The sequence below is a fragment of the Mus caroli genome, unplaced genomic scaffold (genome assembly GCF_978045245.1).
Source record: "Mus caroli unplaced genomic scaffold, Mus_caroli_1 scaffold_12, whole genome shotgun sequence".
NCBI classification, from domain to species: domain Eukaryota; kingdom Metazoa; phylum Chordata; class Mammalia; order Rodentia; family Muridae; genus Mus; species Mus caroli.
This window is the reverse complement of record NW_028227267.1, coordinates 23,706,464-23,727,025: the sequence shown is the minus strand read 5'-3', so window position 1 is coordinate 23,727,025 and position 20,562 is coordinate 23,706,464. Positions and strand designations below refer to the sequence as shown.

The 20,562-nt window shown below is 41.5% G+C and overlaps 1 protein-coding gene across 10 annotated transcripts in view; it reads right to left on the bottom strand.

The window, feature by feature from the left end:
- The window catches only part of Sfmbt1 (Scm like with four mbt domains 1), a 104,801-nt gene that overhangs the window by 35,927 nt on the left and 48,312 nt on the right, over positions 1–20,562 (bottom strand). For all 10 annotated transcript variants that reach the window (XM_085828501.1, XM_085828493.1, XM_085828496.1 and 7 more), the window contains 3 exons: positions 15,577–15,671; positions 11,505–11,745; positions 1,141–1,229 (listed from right to left, as the gene is read on the bottom strand). In XM_085828501.1, coding sequence (XP_085684627.1) covers positions 1,141–1,229; positions 11,505–11,745; positions 15,577–15,671 — 425 coding nt within the window. The remainder of the gene's footprint in view (positions 1–1,140; positions 1,230–11,504; positions 11,746–15,576; positions 15,672–20,562) is intronic.

Below are 20,562 nucleotides of genomic sequence, written 5' to 3'. Positions count from 1 at the left end.
GGAGCAGAGACAGACAGATTTCTGAGAGTTCCAAGGCTACCATGGTCTATACAGGAGTAGTTGAGGCTAGCCAGGGCTACACAGTGACTCACACACATTCATATCACACACACACACACACCGCAAGAAATTAAAAGAAAACCTTAAATTTATCTAGATAATGTGTTTGAAGCTACAGTAAATAATAGATTCCCAGCAGCTATGTGACGTTGGGTGTGGAGGCAGCACAGGGAGACAAAGCTAGGGTTCCTGAAAGGTTTGCTGGCCAATCAATCTAGCCAACTGATGAACTCTGGGACAAGTGAGAGCCTGTCTCAAAAAATAAAGTGGAGAGTAACTGACACCCAATGTTAGCCTCTGACCTCTACACACACACACCCCACACACATATAAACAGGCATGTGCATGCCCCTCCCACGACACACAGACACACACAGAAAAGGGACTGGAGGAAACTTAATTTGTACAGCAGTTACCTTGGGATAATGTCCCAGAATATAGGAGTGGGATGGAGTTAAATAACAAGAACATTAGTGAGCTCATTCTAACACCCCCAGGCCCATAGTTGTGCGTGGCCTTACACATTATGTAGAGCCATCTGGCCTTGAACTCAGAAATTTGCCTGCCTCTGCTCCCTGAGTGCTGGAAGCAAAATTGTGTACCACCACTTCCAGCCCACTTAACCACTCTTAACACTCACTGTAACGTTTTTTCCTAGTATAAACTGTTCTGTGAAGCTTTCATATCTAGTTGTAGAAAAGAACAACTTAATGTTATTAAAAGTTACAAGTTTCAAGATGGCAGAATCATGGTCAATGCAGAGCAAGAATATTTCATCTGCTCATTGTTCACAACCTCATTCATTCATTCATTTAATTTTTACCAGTGTTTGAGATGTGCCAGGCCCTGGGTAAGAATAAAAAAAAATTAAAAGTTGTTTGAAATAGAGTGTTCACAAATGGTCACTAAAGTATGTATCAGTAGAACCTTAAAAGACAACTGACTCAGAAGTTTCCCAGTCACTAAGTGCAACTTCTGAGACCAAGCATCCCAATGCTTGTGCTTATGACTCTACAATTAGCAATCAGTTCTGGATTCCATGCACAGTTTTTCTATATTGGTTTAAGCAGTGATACTCACGCCCTCTAGCAGAGACACAGGCGGACCACAGGCTCCTATCAGGGTCTGCTGTAGGAATGCATTCCAATCAGACACTTTATCTCTGATGCCTATGTAAGAGAAGAAATGGTTATTATTCAAGTCATAGAACACAAAGAAATTTGACAGACACAAACTGCTTACAGGTAGGTTTATCATTTAACAGTCAGTGTGTGCTTCTCTGGGAGCTTGAGAAGACCAAACAGCTACAAAGCCCTCTACTCCTCAGGGAGCAAGCTCTGCTAGTTATGTCACCTTGATGTATGCTGGGTCATCTGGGGAAAAGCAACTTCAACTGAGAAAGTATTCCCAGCACACTGTTCTGTATAAAGTCTGTGGTGCGTTGTCTTGATTAAGGACTGATGGGGAAGGTACTGAGCCTGTGCAGGGAGGACTGAAAGCAGGTTGAGCAAACCATGGGGAAAAGCCAGTAACAATATTCCTCCGACTCCGCCTAACTTAGGAACTTAGTCTGCACAGGTGAGAGTGTGCACCACAGAAGCTGACAGCTTCTGGGACAGGCAGAGCCACAGAGCTTCTGAGGCAGCGCCCTTTTCGGGCCCCAGACATCCGGCCACCTTCCTGGCCAGAGGAGAGGTGTCCACCCAGCCTGGGAGCCCTTTGCCTCAGGAGCAGCGGGCGCCGTCTTGGTTCTGGTTCTGGGACTCCACCGAACCTAGGAACTTAGTCTGCACAGGTGAGAGTGTGCACCACAGAAGCTCACAGCTTCTGGGACAGGCGGGAGCCACAGAGTTACTGAGGTAGCTCCCTTTTCGGGCCCCAGACATCTGGCCACCTTCCTGGCCAGAGGACAGGTGTCCACCCAGCCCGGGAGGCTTTTGCCTCTAGATTGGTGGGAGCCATCTTGGTTCCGGGACTCCACCGAAAATAGTCTGCACAGGTGAGAGTGTGTACCACAGAAGCTGACAGCTTCTGTGACCTGCCAAAGCAACACAGCTTCTGGGAAAGGTCCTGTTTTGGGCCTTCATCTTCGGCCAGGAGGAGGTCCAAACGCCAGATATCTGTGCACCTTCCCTGTAAGAGGAGAGCTTGCCAGCAGAGAGTGCTCTAACCACTGAAACTCAGAGAAGAGAGCCTGTCTCCCAGGTCTGCTGAAAGACGGTAACAGAAACACCAGAAGAACAATCTCTTAACAGAGCCAACTATAACAACTAACTCCAGAGATTACCAGATGGCGAAAGGTAAACGTAAGAATCTTACTAACAGAAACCAAGACCACTCACCATCATCAGAACCCAGCACTCCCACTTCGCCCAGTCCACAGCACCCCAACACACCTGAAAAGCTAGACCCAGATTTAAAAGCATATCTCATGATGATGGTAGAGGACATCAAGAAGGACTTGAATAACTCACTTAAAGAAATACAGGAGAACACTGCTAAAGAGTTACAAGTCCTTAAAGAAAAACAGGAAAGCACAACCAAACAGGTAGAAGTCCTTAAAGAAAAACAGGAAAACACATCCAAACAGGTGATGGAAATGAACAAAACCATACTAGAACTAAAAAGGTTAAGTAGGCACAATAAAGAAAAGCCAAAGTGAGGCAACGCTGGAGATAGAAACCCTAGGAAAGAAATCTGGAACCATAGAGCATCAGCAACAGAATACAAGAGATGGAAGAGAGAATCTCAGGTGCAGAAGATTCCATAGATAACATCGGCACAACAATCAAAGAAAATGGAAAATGCAAAAAGATCCTAACTCAAAACATCCAGGAAATCCAGGACACAATGAGAAGACCAAACCTACGGATAATAGGAGTGGATGAGAATGAAGATTTTTCAACTCAAAGGACCAGCAAATATCTTCAACAAAATTATAGAAGAAAACTTCCCAAATCTAAAAAAAGAGATGCCCATGAACATACAAGAAGCCTACAGAACTCCAAATAGACTGGATCAGAAAAGAAATTCCTCCTGACACATAATAATCAGAACAACAAATGCACTAAATAAAGATAGAATACTACAAGCAGTAAGGGAAAAAGGTCAAGTAACATATAAAGGAAAGCCAATCAGAATTACACCAGATTTTTCACCAGAGACTATGAAAGCCAGAAGAGCCTGGACAGATGTTATACAGACACTAAGAGAACACAAATTCCAGCCCAGGCTACTATACCCAGCCAAACTCTCAATTACCATAGATGGAGAAACCAAAGTATTCCAAGACAAAACCAAATTCAGACATTGTCTTTCCACGAATCCAGCCCTTCAAAGGATAATAACAGAAAAAAAAAAAAAAACAATACAAGGACGGGAACCACGCCCTAGAAAAAACAAGAAGGTAATCCCTCAAAAAACTTAAAGAAGACAGCCACAAGAACAGAATGCCAACTTTAACAACAAAAATAACAGGAAGCAACAATTACTTTTCCTTAATATCTCTTAATATCAATGGACTCAACTCCCCAATAAGAAGACATAGACTAACAAACTGGCTACACAAACAAGACCCAACATATTGCTGCTTACAGGAAACACATCTCAGAGAAAAAGATAGACACTACCTCAGAATGAAAGGCTGGAAAACAATTTTCCAAGCAAATGGTATGAAGAAACAAGCTGGAGTAGCCATTCTAATATCTAATAAGATTGACTTCCAACCCAAAGTCATCAAAAAAGACAAGGAAGGGCACTTCATACTCATCAAAGGTAAAATCCCCCAAGAGGAACTATCAATTCTGAATATCTATGCTCCAAATACAAGGGCAGCCACATTCATTAAAGAAACTTTAGTAAAGCTCAAAACACACATTGCACCTCACACAATAATAGTGGGAGACTTCAACACACCACTTTCACCAATGGACAGATCATGGAAACAGAAACTAAACAGGGACACAGTGAAACTAACAGAAGTTATGAAACAAATGGATCTGACAGATATCTACACAACATTTTATCCTAAAACAAAAGGATATACCTTCTTCTCAGCACCTCATTGTACCCTCTCCAAAATTGACCACATAATTGGTCACAAAACAAGCCTCAACAGATACAAAGATATTGAAATTGTCCCATGCATCCTATCAGATCACCATGGACTAAGGCTGATCTTCAATAAAAAAATAAATAATAGAAAGCCAACATTCACGTGGAAACTGAACAACACTCTTCTCAATGATACCTTGGTCAAGGAAGGAATAAAGAAAGAAATTAAGGACTTTTTAGAGTTCTATGAAAATGAAGCCACAACATATCCAAACTTATGGGACACAAAGAAAGCATTTCTAAGAGGAAAACACATAGCTCTGAGTGCCTCCAAAAAGAAACTAGAGAGAGCACACATTATCAGCTTGACAACACATCTAAAAGCTCTAGAACAAAAGGAAGCAAATTCACCCAAGAGGAGTAGATGGCAGGAAATAATCAAACTCAGGGGCGAAATCAACCAAGTGGAAACAAGAAGAACTATTCAAAGAATCAACCAAACGAGGAGCTGGTTCTTTGAGAAAATCAACAAGATAGACAAACCCTTAGCCAGACTCACTAGAGGGCACAGGGAAAGCATTCTAATTAACAAAATCAGAAATGAAAAGGGAAACATAACAACAAACCCTGAAGAAATCCAAAACACCATCAGATCCTTCTTACAAAAGGCTATACTCAACAAAACTGGAGAACCTGGATGAAATGGAGAAGTTTCTAGACAGATACCAGGTACCAAAGTTGAATCAAGATCAGGTTAATGATCTAAACAGCCCCCAAAGAAATAGAAGCAGTCATTAATAGTCTCCCAACCAAAAAAAGCCCAGGTCCAAATGGGTTTAGTGCAGAGTTCTATCAGACCTTCAAAGAAGATCTAATCCCAGTTCTTCACAAACTGTTCCACAAAATAGAAACAGAAGGTACTCTACCCAACTCATTCTATGAAGCCACAATTACTCTGATACCTAAACCACAAAAAGACCCAACAAAGATAGAGAACTTCAGACCAATATCCCTTATGAATATTGATGCAAAAATCCTCAATAAAGTTCTTGCTAACCGAATCCAAGAACACATCAAAACAATCATCCATCCTGACCAAGTAGGTTTCATCCCAGGGATGCAGGGATGGTTCAATATACGGAAATCCATCAACGTAATCCAGTATATAAAAAAACTCAAAGACAAAAACCACATGGTCATCTCGTTAGATGCGGAAAAAGCATTTGACAAGATCCAACACCCATTCATGATAAAAGTCTTGGAAAGATCAGGAATTCAAGGCCCATACCTAAACATGATAAAAGCAATCTACAGCAAACCAGTAGCCAACATCAAAGTAAATGGTGAGAAGCTGGAAACAATCCCTCTAAAATCAGGGACTAGACAAGGCTGTCCACTCTCTCCCTACCTATTCAACATTGTACTTGAAGTCCTAGCCAGAGCAATTAGACAACAAAAGGAGATCAAGGGGATACAAATTGGAAAAGATGAAGTCAAAATATCACTTTTTGCAGATGATATGATAGTATATATAAGTGACCCTAAAAATTCCACCAGAGAACTCCTAAGCCTGATAAACAGCTTCAATGAAGTAGCTGGATATAAAATTAACTCAAGTCAATGGCATTTCTGTACACAAAGGATAAACAGGCTGAGAAAGAAATTAGGGAAACAACACCCTTCTCACTAGTCACAGATAATATAAAATACCTTGGCGTGACTCTAACTAAGGAAGTGAAAGATCTGTATGATAAGAACTTCATGTCTCTGAAGAAAGAAATTAAAGATCTCAGAAGATGGAAAGATCTCCCATGCTGATGGATTGGCAGGATCAATATAGTAAAAATGGCTATCTTGCCAAAAGCAATCTACAGATTCAATGCAATCCCCATCAAAATTCCAACTCAATTCTTCAACGAATTAGAAAGGGCAATCTGCAAATTCATCTGGAATAACAAAAAACCTAGGATAGCAAAAACTCTTCTCAAGGATAAAAGAACCTCTGGTGGAATCACCATGACCTAATACACCTGACCTAAAGCTGTACTACAGAGCAACTGTGATCAAAACTGCATGGTACTGGTATAGTGACAGATAAGTAGACCAATGGAACAGAATTGAAGTCCCAGAGATGAACCCACATACCTATGGTCACTTGATCTTTGACAAGGGAGCTAAAACCATCCATTGGAAAAAAGCATTTTCAACAAATGGTGCTGGCACAACAGGCTGTTATCATGTAGAAGATTGCGAATCGATCCATCTATCTCCTTGTACTAAGGTCAAATCTAAGTGGATCAAGGAACTCCACATAAAACCAGAGACACTGAAACTTATAGAGGAGAAAGTAGGGAAAAGCCTCGAAGATATGGGTACAGGGGAAAAATTCCTGAATAGAACAGCAATGGCTTGTGCTGTAAGATCAAGAATCGATAAATGGGACCTCATAAAATTGCAAAGCTTCTGCAAGGCAAAAGACACTGTCAATAAGACAAAAAGACCACCAACAGATTGGGAAAGGATCTTTACCTATCCCAAATCGGATAGGGGACTAATATCCAATATATATAAAGAACTCAAGAAGGTGGACTCCATAAAATCAAATAACCCCATTAAAAAATGGGGCTCAGAACTGAACAAAGAATTCTCACCTGAGGAATACCGAATGGCAGAGAAGCACCTGAAAAAATGTTCAACATCCTTAATCATCAGGGAAATGCAAATCAAAACAACCCTGAGATTCCACCTCACACCAGTCAGAATGGCTAAGATCAAAAATTCAGGTGACAGCACATGCTGGCGAGGATGTGGAGAAAGAGGAACACTCCTCCATTGTTGGTGGGATTACAAGCTTGTAGAACCACTCTGGAAATCAGTCTGGCGGTTCCTCAGAAAATTGGACATAGTACTACCAGAGGATCCAGCAATACCTCTCCTGGGCATATATCCAGAAGATGTCCCAACTGGTAAGAAGGACACATGCTCCACCATGTTCATAGCAGCCTTATTTATAATAGCCAGAAGCTGGAAAGAACCCAGATGCCCCTCAACAGAGGAATGGATACAGAAAATGTGGTACATTTACACAATAGAGTACTACTCAGCTATTAAAAAGAATGAATTTATGAAATTCCTAGGCAAATGGATGGACCTGGAGGGCATCATCCTGAGTGAGGTAACCCCGAATCACAAAGGAACTCACACAATATGTACTCACTGAGAAGTGGATATTAGCCCAGAAACTTAGGATACCCAAGATATAAGATACAATTTGCTAAACGCATGAAACTCAAGAAGAACGAAGACCAAAGTGTGGACACTTTGCCCCTTCTTAGAATTGGGAACAAAATACCCATGGAAGGAATTACAGAGACAAAATTTGGAGCTGTGACAAAAGGATGGACCATCTAGTGATTGCCATATCCAGGCACAGAGAGACAGAGAGACAGAGACAGACAGACAGACACCTTGTACCTAAATACCAGGCAAGAACACATCCCATGATCAGCTTCCAAACGCTGACACCATTGCATACACTAGCAAGATTTTGCTGAAATGACCCAGATATAGCTGTCTCTTGTGAGACTATGCCGGGGCCTAGCAAACACAGAAGTGGATGCTCACAGTCAACTATTGAATGGACCACAGGGCCCCCAATGGAGGAGCTAGAGAAAGCACCCAAGGAACTAAAGGGAACTGCAACCCTATAGGTAGAACAACATTATGAACTAACCAGTACCCGAAGCTCTTGTCTCTAGCTGCATATGTATCAAAAGATGGCCTGGCAGGTCATCACTGGAAAGAGAGGCCCATTGGACATGCAAACTTTATATGCCCCAGTACAGGGAAATGCCAGGGCCAAAAAGGGGGGAGTGGGTGGGTAGGGGATTAGGCGGGTGGGTATGGGGGACTTTTGGGATAGCATTGGAAATGTAAATGATGAAAATACCTAATTAAAAAAAATGTTTCATGTAAAAAAAAAAAAAACAAAAAAACAATATTCCTCCATGGCCTCTGCTTCAGTTCCTGCCTTAGTTTCTACAGTCTACAGCTATTGGTATCTATACCAAATAAACTCTTTCCTGCTCACATTGCTTTTGGCCATGATCTTTGTCACAGCAATAGAAACCAAACTAAAAGAGTTACTCTCTAAGAATTGTATATAAAACAGAGACTAGGAAGTTGTACACAAAATAATTCCCTCAACTCAATTTTATTTTAAAAATGCCTACTTCATTTACTTATAAAAAAAATTTCAAATATGAATAAAAAAACAGAAAGAAGGCTGGGCATGGCAGTACTTGGAAAGGCTGAGCAGACATATCTCTGTGTGCTCAAGGCCAACCTGATCTATGTAGCAAGTTCCAGGCCAGGGCTACATAGTAAGACCCGGTCTCAAAACTAACTCTCTCTCTCTCTTTCTCTCTCTCTCTCTCTCTCTCCCGGTCTCAAAACACACACACTTTCTCTCTCTCTCTCTCTCTCACACACACACACACACACACACAGAGACAGAGACAGAGACAGACAGACAGACACCTTGTACCTAAATATCAGGCAAGAACACATCCACTGACTTATGCCCCAGTCCTACCCCATCTATTTTCTACAAAACAAGAGCTTGAGCCAGAGCTTGATCAAACTCATGTCTAATTTTAATTTTTCTGGAGAGGAAAGAGTAAAAAGATTTTACAAGCGGAATTATATCCTTCCACAAAGAGGAATGTATGTAAGGTCTACTTGTTCCTCTGTGACATTAATAGCTTTTTACATATTGTGTGTCTGCATGTGTGTCGTGTTTATAATCACCCGTGAGCACACATGTGAGGACAATAGAGAATGCCAGGAATACCATTGTATCATTTTTCAACTTATTTCAATGAGAATAATTCATAATCTCTGTCTTACTTACAACTCTTATTAACTAACCAGAGGTAGCTGTCTTAGTTTGTTTCTATTGCTGTTTTTCAAGTAGGCTGGGTAACTAGCAAGACCTAGAGATTCTCTATCTCAGCTCGCCACTGTACTCGGGATACAAGCACATGTGGGTGCTGGACTCTGGGCTCAGGTCTCTCAATTTTACACAGCAAGCACTCTTACCCATCTCCACAGCCCCAAACAGATTTTGGTTCTCAGTACATAGATACTGTTTCATTGGGGGCTGTCCTAGAACTCACTCTGTACACCAGGCTAGTCTCAAATTCAAGAGCTCCACCTGCCTCTCTTTTTTTATAAATATAAAAAGTCCTGAGGTTTTTTTTTTAATCTGTATTCTTTCTTCCTTTATTCCACACCTCTCTTAATTTTTTTTTATATTTACTTACTTTATTTTAAATACTGAGCATTTTGCCTATGTATATGTTTGCATACCACATATACTCCTGGTGTCCACAGAAGTCAGAATAAAGCATTGGATTCCCTGGTATTAGAGTTGTGAACTGCCATACGTGTGCTGGGAATCAAACCCAGGTCCTCTGCAAAAGCAAGAAGTATTCTAAACCACTAAACCCCCAAGCCACCTCTCCAGCCCCTTCTCCCTTTGAAATTTTATTTTAATTTTTTTTTTTTGGTCCTTTGTATCTCCCTCCAATTTAATTTATGGCCTACTGTAAGTAGGACACCTTCCTGGAACAGAGTTTCAGCTGGCTCATTTTAAAAAGTCATAGTACCATATACCTATAATCCCAGCATTTGGAGGGCTTGCCAAGTTTGAGGTTAGCCTGTGCTACAGAGTAAAACTCTGACTAAAGAAAAAAGTCTGTAATATAGTTTACAAGACTACTTATGAGTAAAAGGAGACAGGAAAGAAAAACAGAACCAGGGAATGGTGTCTCAGACCTGAAATATCAGTTAGGTGGGAAGGTTTAAGCAAGAGATTTTCAAGTTCAAGGCTGGCTTAACTAAAGAGTTATAGCCTGAATCTACAAAAAAAGCTGGTAAGAGGGTTGAGTCTATCAATCTGGCCTGCAATCAGGTGAGGTATGTTAGCACACACTTGTGATCTTAGCTCCCATGAGGATCATGAGTGTGAGGCCAGCCAGAGCTACTCTATGAGATGTAGTCTCAAAAAAAGGATGAGGGGCTAAGATCTATCTATGAAGAAGACCTCTTTACTCACATTTATAAAGGTTCTGGGTTCAATTCCCAGAACTACAACAAAGTCCCAAAGCTAGAAAACAACAACCAGATCTCCAAAGCCCAACTCAGACAGCCTCGGTCTGAAAGATGAGAAACTACGGTTTTGACGGCCATCAACATACAAACAAAACTCGATGCATCTTTATTATAGAGAAAAAAAGTAATAGGGATCATAGGACCAGAGGCTCCGTTGGTGGAGTGCTTGCCTAGCATGCACAAAGCACTGAGTGACCCCAACCTTGCATAAACGAGGCATGGTAGCAAGTGCCTGGAATGCCAGCATTCTGGAGGTTGAGTAAAGACAATGAAAGTTCAAAGTTAGTCATGGCTACATAGCAAATTCAAGGCCAATCAGAGGTCTCAAAAATTAAAAAATAAGTAACAAATAAAATAAGAGGTTGGAGAGATCACTGGTTGCTCTTCCAGAGGACCTGGGTTCAATTCCTAGCACCCACACGGCAGCTCACAACCAGCTGTAACTCCAGCCTCAGAGGACATGATATCCTCTTTCTGGCATTCTTTGATTATAGTAGAAGCTTCTGAGAAAGCCTCAGCCAAAGGGGACCGAGAAAGACTGGGCCTCTCAGCACAATCCCAAACCAGAGCAAAAGGAAACAGACTAATGAGAAACCACAAAAGCTGTGACCAAATAAAAACCTGCTGTGTACTGGGTCTGCCTGCACATGCCTGTACACCCAGCTGCTTAGAAAGGAGAAGCAAGAGGGTAGCTGGCTGAAGGCCAGCCTGGACTACACAGCAACTCAGCCATACCTTGGCAGTTTTCATGGGGTGGGGAGGGCCTGGAGAGGTGGCTCAGCACTGAGCAGCACTGACTGTCCTTTTAGAGGACTTGAGTTTGATTTGCAGCACTAACATGGCAGCTCACAACTGTCTAACTCCAGTTCCAGGAGATCTGACACCCCCTTCTGGCTTCAGTGGCAAGCCTTATATACTCATAGGCACACACAAACAAACAATAAAACACACACACACACACACACATGCAAGCACACACACCTGAATACATACAGACACACACACAATAAAAAAATTTAAAATATTAAAAATATCAAGATAAATCATAAATAATATGATTTCATTTTAAAAACAGGGAAACGTGCATTACTCCCTATAAAAACTATCATTTAAAACGTTAGCCTAAAATGCTTTGTAAATCTATATGAGAGTGAACTGAAAAGCTTAAGATTGGCCAACCTAAATAGTCTTACAGAAATATCCCATCATTTTACTACCTTCTGGAGCTTCGAGGGTCTTCTTGTTCTGCTGACACCACCCGATGGGATAGAGGCCAGCTTTCCTGATGTCACACCAGAAGTCTGCCTTCCGGTCTTCCCCATAGCCTTCATAACGGAGCAGGAGCAACTGCTCACAGGCAGTGATGATGGTGGCAACCCAGTAAGTCTCAGGATCACTTTTCAGAGCTACCTCCAGCTTCATCCCAGGAGCAAAGCCATTTTGCAAACGTATATCCACCTAAAGACACAATTTTATGAGGCAGAAGACAAACATTGTATGAGTGTTTCTTTACCTCAAGTTCTTTTAAAGATCTAACATTTCTAAAACACTAATTGCCAGTAAAAAACCTTCTCAAGGTAAACCTGAGAAATTCCAATTCTAATTCATAGCAGTGGGCTAAAAACCAAACAAACCAGAAATAGCTACAGAGCTCTACCTCACATGACAGTATGGAGCTTGGTTAACACCACAGTCGTATGATTACATAAAGTATCTCCTAGAAAGCAATACATTACTAAACATTCACACTTTCATAATGTTCAACATGTCTTCAAGAGTGACTTCTATACCACTCGACAAATAAAGTCAGGAAACCAGAATAGGTTTCATAATAGGAAACACAAAGTCAGAGATAATAAATCAGTAGTATTTGTAATATTATGTCCTACATGCAGGAAGCCATCCTTCCAACGTCAAACCCCATCCTTCTGTCAGCTGTTATAATAAAGTGTATAATCAAGTTAGATGAAAAGCTACATGGTGACAAAGGTACGGATTAGCAAGTCTAAAGCATATACATGAACACACTGTGGATGAACGACACTCATTGTGGGAGAAGTTACAAATTAAAAAGGGGGGGAACTGGAGTGAATCCTGTCATTCTGGACTGGAAACAGCTATATCTAAATAAAAACACCGTAACTGATAGGAAAGCAGTATCGATATGGATGTAACTGTATGTACATTTCTTAGCTCTGAACTCAGAGGACTACAAATACACAACTAAACAAATTTAGTGCCCAAATCTTGTTTTTTTCACATATCATCTTAAAATAAATAAGAACATAGGATCACAGAGAAAGTCCTGCTTACAATTCTAGAAAAACAAGAAAAGTACAAGCCCGACATGTCTTGTGATATCAAACAGAAATAATCAAAACATGACAGGTGCAGGTCAAAAGGAAATAAAAGATAACCAAAAGGATCACCCAATGGTAACAGTTGCAACCAAAAGATAAATACGGAAAAAACGATGGAAAAATATAAGCAGGTTGTTCTCAACTAGTTCTAGCATTCAAGCGACAGAGGTAAGAGGACTATGGACTCCGAGCCTGCCTAGACTACATAATGAGATCTTATCTCAAAAAAGAGAAATGAACGAAACTGTCAGCAGACAAACATCATATAAATAAGCACAGCGAGCAAGAATTACTGACAGATGTTAAAACTACTACTATGAAAACAATCTTCGCATAATCTCAAAGGATCACTCTACAAGATTCTTATCAACTGCAAAAGGCAAAATAGTAACATTACATTGAGTAAAACTGGCAGATAACACCTTAAACTGATCAGAGTTAGTGTGATTCCTGAAACATCAATGCTGTGATTATATACATTGGCCTGACATCATACAAGAAAGGGGCTTTACTTCCCCTGGCATGCTTGCCACATCTGCATATGCTTAAGTTAACCAAGGGGGCGGCTCTAAACTGAGGAATACTGCATAACATAATGACAAGCAGTACACATTCTTTAAAAGAATCAAGTTCATGGAATAAGAAAGAACTGTAACTGGAGGAGACTCTGGGTATAACAAATAGAGCAAGTCAAGGGCATGGGGGAACCCGCCACCAAGCTTCCCTGCCCGAGGTCAAGCCCTGGGAGAACCTGCAAGCTGTCCGCTAACCTCCAGACATGCACTGTGGTAGCTGACATACATTTATACTCACACAAATAAGTAAAAATGTAATAAAAACCAAAAACAAGTGGAAATGTAGTCAGAGTCACTGGATAATGAGTCAAGTCCTTAAATGAGCCAAAGAAGCAAAGTCAATGTTTTTTTAAATAAATCTTATTTCCTTAAAATAAAAAGCCAAAGTGTAGTGTGAAATTCACACTTGAAAGGTTTTTTTCTCAGAAATCTAGCACATGCCCAAGATTTTACACTGTCGCTCTAGAACAGCTCTAAACAATACCAAGAGCTGATGGAGCTTATGGTTCAAGACAGAGAGCATGATGACTATCAGCTACTTCTCAAGATTCTGTTTTGTATTTTCAAGGGAACTACTACCCCAATATGCATATGATATCCTGAGACGAGGGTTTTGAAAGTCATTTAATCCTTAAAACTGACTCCATTAAATTTGTGCTGTCCATAACTGAATCTTGACAGTGTTTCAAAGTTCAAAGTTCAAAACCCAAGAAAACAACAGTTTCTATCCTAAGAACACAGCCCACCTCCACCACCCATTCCTCCTCAACTAGGGGCTCTGCTGGACAAACCGCTACCACAGCTATAATCACTGGAACAAGTCTCTGGTTTTAAGAAGTAGTACCATGAACACAGCCTAGCCTGCCTCTGTCTGGACTTCCCTCCAGTGAGTCCTCATCTCGCACATGGTCGCCTTGGTGGCTTTGTCCTTCAAGCACACTGAACTCAGGCAGAGGGTACCTTAACTTGTAAGTCTGAGGCATTTAATTAGTTATTAACAGTCTCTCAGTCTTCACTGACAGTGCCAATGAAATTTTGTGAAAAAATAGAGAGTTCTGAACACAGAAACACATTATTAGAACTGCTTTTATCTAACATATCCCTTCCCACGCCAGGTGTGGTGGCACAAACCTTTCATCCCAGCACTTAAGAGAGGCAGAGGCAGGCAGATCTCTGTGAGTTGTCAGCCAGCCTGGTCTGCAAAGCAAGTTCTAGGACAGCCAGGACTACAGAGAAACGCTGTCTTGAAAAACAAAAAGCAAATAAAGAAAAATCCTTCCCAATCAGCCTCTCTCCTCAGTCCAGCCCCAATCATCAAAAACCAACTCCACAAAGTAAAGCAGGCCTTCTTTCTGAAGTGTTAGCTCTGCGTTTCCATAAAGTTTCACATCCTCCACCTGTCCAGTACTGGGGTTTCAGGTGAGTGCAACAATGCTGGACTGTTTGTGTGGGTGATGGGAAGCTGAACTCAAGCACTCGTCCCTGCACGTCAAGCACTGGATTTAAATGAGCCATGTGCCCAGCCTAGACTTTCCTTTTTTAGTTTTACAGGTAAATAAAACAATGGTTTCAGTCTTGCTTGGTCCAGTATTTCCTCAATATGCCCACTTTACTCCTGGAATGGTAATGTATATTCCATGTCAATGTACATTAAAAGTACATAATTTGCTTTTTGATTTTTATAGGGGTTACAATTAAGAGATTTCCTTGAGTCTCAGAAGAGACTTTGGACCTGTAAACATTCCTGACACTCAAAGGCTATGGGGACTTTTGAAGTTGGGCTAAATGCATTTGGCATTATGATATGGCTGTTGGCCTATAAGAACAGGGAGAAGAGTTGGTTGTTTAAATGAGCATGGCCTCCAGTGGCTCACACTTGACTGCCTGGACCCCAGTTGGTTTAGGAAGGATGAGGAGGTGTGGCCTTGCTGGAGAAGGGGGTAGGCTTTGAGGTTTCAAAAGCACACACCACTCCAGTCAGCTCTCTCTCTGCCTTGTGGTTGCTATCTCAACATATGAGTTTGTGACCTGCCTGCGTGCTGCCCTGCCTTGATAATCATGAACCTTTGAAACTGTAAGTGCCCAGCAAATTCTTTCTTCTGTTAAGTTGCCTTGGCCATGGTGTTTTGCCACAGCAACAGAAAAGAAACTAAGATACAATACAAAGATTAAAAGAAAAGGGGTGAGCCAGGCATGGTGGCATATATCTGTAGTACCAGCACTAGAGCAAAGCAGATTGATCTCTCTAAATATGAGGCCAGCCTGATCTATATAAAGTTCTAAGACAGCCAGGGTTTCACAGTGAGACCCTGTCTAAAAGGAAAAAAGAAGAAAAATGAAGGGGTGTTGCCTACATGTTTAAACGATGCGTAGGGAACTGTGGTGGAGCCTGTCTCTTCTAGATAATCTTCCCAGCTGAATTCTTCTACTTCTACACCAGACCCAAGATCTGCAAAAGAAAGCAACAACAAAAAGTTATATCTTTAAGTAAACTCGTTCTATAAACAACTCACTGAAGGACAAGTTAATTGATTTTACACACAAAAAATAAAGCAACTTTTACTTTAATGGTAGGTTCCCTTAAGTCAATTCAAGGTAACAGTCATTTGATATATTTGCTCATGCTGGGTGTGCTGGTTTGAATAGAAATGAACCTCATAGGCTCATATATTTAGCTGTTTGGGAGCTAGCTAAATTAGGGAGTAGCACTATTTGACAGGAATCTGGCTGGAGTAGGTGTGGCCTTGATGGAAGAAGTGTACCACTGGGGAGGGGGCTTTGGGGTTTCAAATACTCAGACCAGGACTAGTGTCTAATGTCTCTCTCTCTCTTCCTGTTGTCTGTCAATCCAGATGTAGAACTCTCAGCTACTCTCCTGCACTATGAATATATGCACACTGCCATGCTTCCTACCATGACAATGATAAACTAAACCTCTGAACTGTATGTAAGCTAGCCCAGTTAAATGTTTTCCCTTATAAGAGCTGCTGTGGTCATGTTTCCTCACAGCGAAAGAACACTGACTAAGATACCGAGGAAACAACGAATCTAAAGTTTACTCAAATAGATCATATAAAGCTAGAGTAAATATAAAATTACTTGAATTACTTTAGACTCAAATATAGTATCTAATACCAACATTAATGATTCTTAATAGACATTTCAAATTTAAAATGTGAACTTGATTCTAAGTATTTTTCAACCAAATAAAAATACTACTAGCCAATATTAGCAGTCAATCTAGAAAGTGTGAACTTCCTTTCTATCCCCTCCCTTTTTATTCACCCCTTATATATAATCCAATGAAGCATATCCTAAATCTATTTCTCATGATCTCCATTGCTATCTCTGGAGCAAGGTCTATTTATATACCTTCTACCTTTCACTCACACAAGACTGCAAAGGCTCAACAGGATCTCACCTACCCTTCCGCTTTCTATGAACCAGCCCACAATTCCCTGTAGGTTCAGCTCTTGAGGACCTGATGCCCTTTGGCCTCTGTGGGGACTGCACACACATGTACAAGTTTATACTCATATATATATATGAGTATATATATATTTTTTTTCTCAGTACTCGGGAGGCAGACGCAGAGTTAGGTACATCTCTGAGTTCAAGGCCAGCCTGGTCGACAGAGTGAGTTCCCGGACAGCCAGGGCTACCCAGAAAAACCCTGTCTTGAAAACCAAAGGGGGCGGGGAGGAATATTAAGCTCAAAATCTTTTTTAATGGGGGGCTGGAATCTTCCTCTTGCTGACTAGTTTTCATATTACTAGGTTGTAGAGGAGAAAAGCTATCAACACTTCTACTCAGCCATTGACCCAGAAGGTTTCAATGTCAACCTACTGGTTAAGATGTGCTCTAATGGTATGACTGTTGTGAGGGTAACCAACTGCTTTCTGATTGGATGTGAGGCCTGCTCCACAGGAAGAAAATTCATACCTGGTACTGTAAATTTGGTCAAAAGCCCATGGCTAGGGGAGTCACAGGCCCTAGTGGAAAAAAATCTCCCACTGTTGTTTTGCTAAATGATATACTATGGCCATTAAGTCACCTTATATTTATTTATGCCCACAGAATATTGCTCCCATCAGCTTTGGTTAGAGAAACTTCTGTCTGCCATGAGTGGCAGTTACTTCTGAGATTCATAAGTGGTCAAAGTGCTGAGAATAAATTAAGTGCTCAGGGCTGAAGGAGGCACAGATATTATTCATTCTATGAGGCTCAGAGAACACAGTACAAAAGGAAATCTACAAGAGCCAGAAGAACAGAGAGAATGTTGTAGAACGCTGTCTTCAGAGCATGACATGGTCACTGCATTCACGAACTCATGGCTGCCATAATTATCCATGTAATTACGCCTGCATAAGCCTGGGCTCTTCACCAGTCTAAGACAGAGGGGAGAGGAGAGGGAGCCGTGAGTCTGTGTCTTCCCTGAGGAGCGGTCTCTAGGCAGAGAGTGGAGGCTTGGAGAAGATGGGACATGTTATCAGTCGTGTCACTGCCCAAGCTGCTGTAAATAATTTTTGCCAATGCTTGTATAGCAATGCTTACTCACTGGATCACCAAAAAGAAAAAGGCGTGAAAGTAAATAAGGAACTAGTTGGGAAGAGGAAAGAGACAACAGAGTGTAAGAGGGAATGAATATGGACAAAATATAGTATATAGTTGTATGAAAGTTGTTATAGTAAAATGAAACCTATTACTATGTATAATTAATATACATGAATTAAGAAAAAATTAGAAGAACTTAAAAATGGCTACTCTGGATAACAGTATGACAGTATTATCATGAGGCCTATCATTTTTAAATTGCACTCAAAAAATACTCAGCCCCAAATGAAGTATCTATGTCACACTCTGAGCTCCTCCCCAGGGCTCAGAGGTCATGAAGTATCTATCTCACACTGTGAGCTCCTCCCCAGGGCTCAGAGGTCATGAAGTATCTATGTCACACTGTGAGCTCCTCCCCAGGGCTCAGAGGTCATGAAGTATCTATGTCACACTCTGAGCTCCTCCCCAGGGCTGGGCTCAGAGGTCATGAAGTATCTATGTCACACTCTGAGCTCCTCCCCAGGGCTCAGAGGTCATGAAGTATCTATGTCACACTCTGAGCTCCTCCCCAGGGCTGGGCTCAGAGGTCATGAAGTATGTATGTCACACTGTGAGCTCCTCCCCAGGGCTCAGAGGTCATGAAGTATCTATGTCACACTCTGAGCTCCTCCCCAGGGTTCAGAGGTCATGAAGTATCTATGTCACACTGTGAGCTCCTCCCCAGGGCTCAGAGGTCATGAAGTATCTATGTCACACTGTGAGCTCCTCCCCAGGGCTCAGAGGTCATGAAGTATCTATCTCACACTGTGAGCTCCTCCCCAGGGCTCAGAGGTCATGAAGTATCTATGTCACACTCTGAGCTCCTCCCCAGGGCTCAGAGGTCATGAAGTATCTATGTCACACTGTGAGCTCCTCCCCAGGGCTCAGAGGTCATGAAGTATCTATGTCACACTCTGAGCTCCTCTCCAGGGCTCAGAGGTCATGAAGTATCTATGTCACACTCTGAGCTCCTCCCCAGGGCTGGGCTCAGAGGTCATGAAGTATGTATGTCACACTCTGAGCTCCTCCCCAGGGCTCAGAGGTCATGAAGTATGTATGTCACACTGTGAGCTCCTCCCCAGGGCTCAGAGGTCATGAAGTATGTATGTCACACTGTGAGCTCCTCCCCAGGGCTCAGAGGTCATGAAGTATCTATCTCACACTGTGAGCTCCTCCCCAGGGCTCAGAGGTCATGAAGTATCTATGTCACACTGTGAGCTCCTCCCCAGGGCTCAGAGGTCATGAAGTATCTATGTCACACTGTGAGCTCCTCTCCAGGGCTCAGAGGTCATGAAGTATCTATGTCACACTCTGAGCTCCTCCCCAGGGCTCAGAGGTCATGAAGTATCTATGTCACACTGTGAGCTCCTCCCCAGGGCTCAGTCATGAAACTGTGACTTCACCAATCACAAAACTTGTACAAAACCAAGCAGCTAAAGAGTTATTGGCAATTAATGGCTGCTGGAGGAGAGAGTATCTATCAGTTTTCTCTAGATGCACCCCTAATGGGCTGCCCATGTTCTAACAGATGGACATGTAGACAACACTAAGTGGACTCACTGGATGCTTTAAAAAGGACATAATGTTAACTGGAAAAGTGGTTGGGGCTTGGGACAGTTAGAGGGGAGGGACTGGAGAATGGATCTGATCAAAACACATATTCATATATAAAATTCTCAAACATAAGTTAGAACAAAATTTAAAAATGAACTCACTGGCATTTTTCCTCCCAAGATAGATTACTGTATCCACAACTATTAATAGCAACTTATTTGCAATAGCTAAAATTAGAAAAACCAAAATGTATGAAAAGATGAGCAGTTGAGACAAGTGCAATACATTCATGAGATGTGACTCACAATACACAGTAGCAAACACAGGCTGGCAAGATAGCTTAGCAGGTAAAGGCACTTGCTGCCAGGTCTAATAACCTGAATTCAGTTGTTAGAGCTCACATGGTTGAGAAGAACCAAGTCTTCCCAGCTGTCCTCTTATCTCTACACATGCACCATGTTATGCTCACACCAAACAAATACACACGCACACTAACTCATTCATTCATTGGTTTTTGTAAGTAATAAGCTTTGATATGCAAGACTGTCAACTCATCAAGAGTATTATTTCAGGGAAAATATATATTAATATTAATGGTCATATATTAATTTTATTCATGGGGCATTCTTTAAATGACAAAATTATGGAGACAGCAGATGACTAACTGCCTCTGATTAACAGTGTGATGAGAAAGAGAAATAGGAAGCTCTTCATGGAGACAGAAGACTAAGGTAATACTGAAAGTAGAGAACACGTGTGACAAAACAACACAGGACACTTTATGCTCATTCTTGCTTCTTCTATGGACATTTTTTATATAATATTTTACTTTATAGTTACATGAGAGAAGAGAACTGAGTTGACAGGGGACATGGAACCTGTGACACCATCTTTGTAATTTCCTATGAATTAATAACATATTTTAAAACAATTAAGTAATAATCAAAATCCAATGATTTGAAAACAAGGTCTGGCCGGGCGTGGTGGCGCACGCCTTTAATCCCAGCACTCGGGAGGCAGAGGCAGGCGGATTTCTGAGTTCGAGGCCAGCCTGGTCTACAAAGTGAGCTCCAGGACAGCCAGAGCTATAAAGAGAAACCCTGTCTCGAAAAACCAAAAAAAAAAAAAAAAAAAAAAAAAGAAAACAAGGTCTGTTCATAAAAACTTTTTTTCCCCTAGCAAACAGTAGTGTT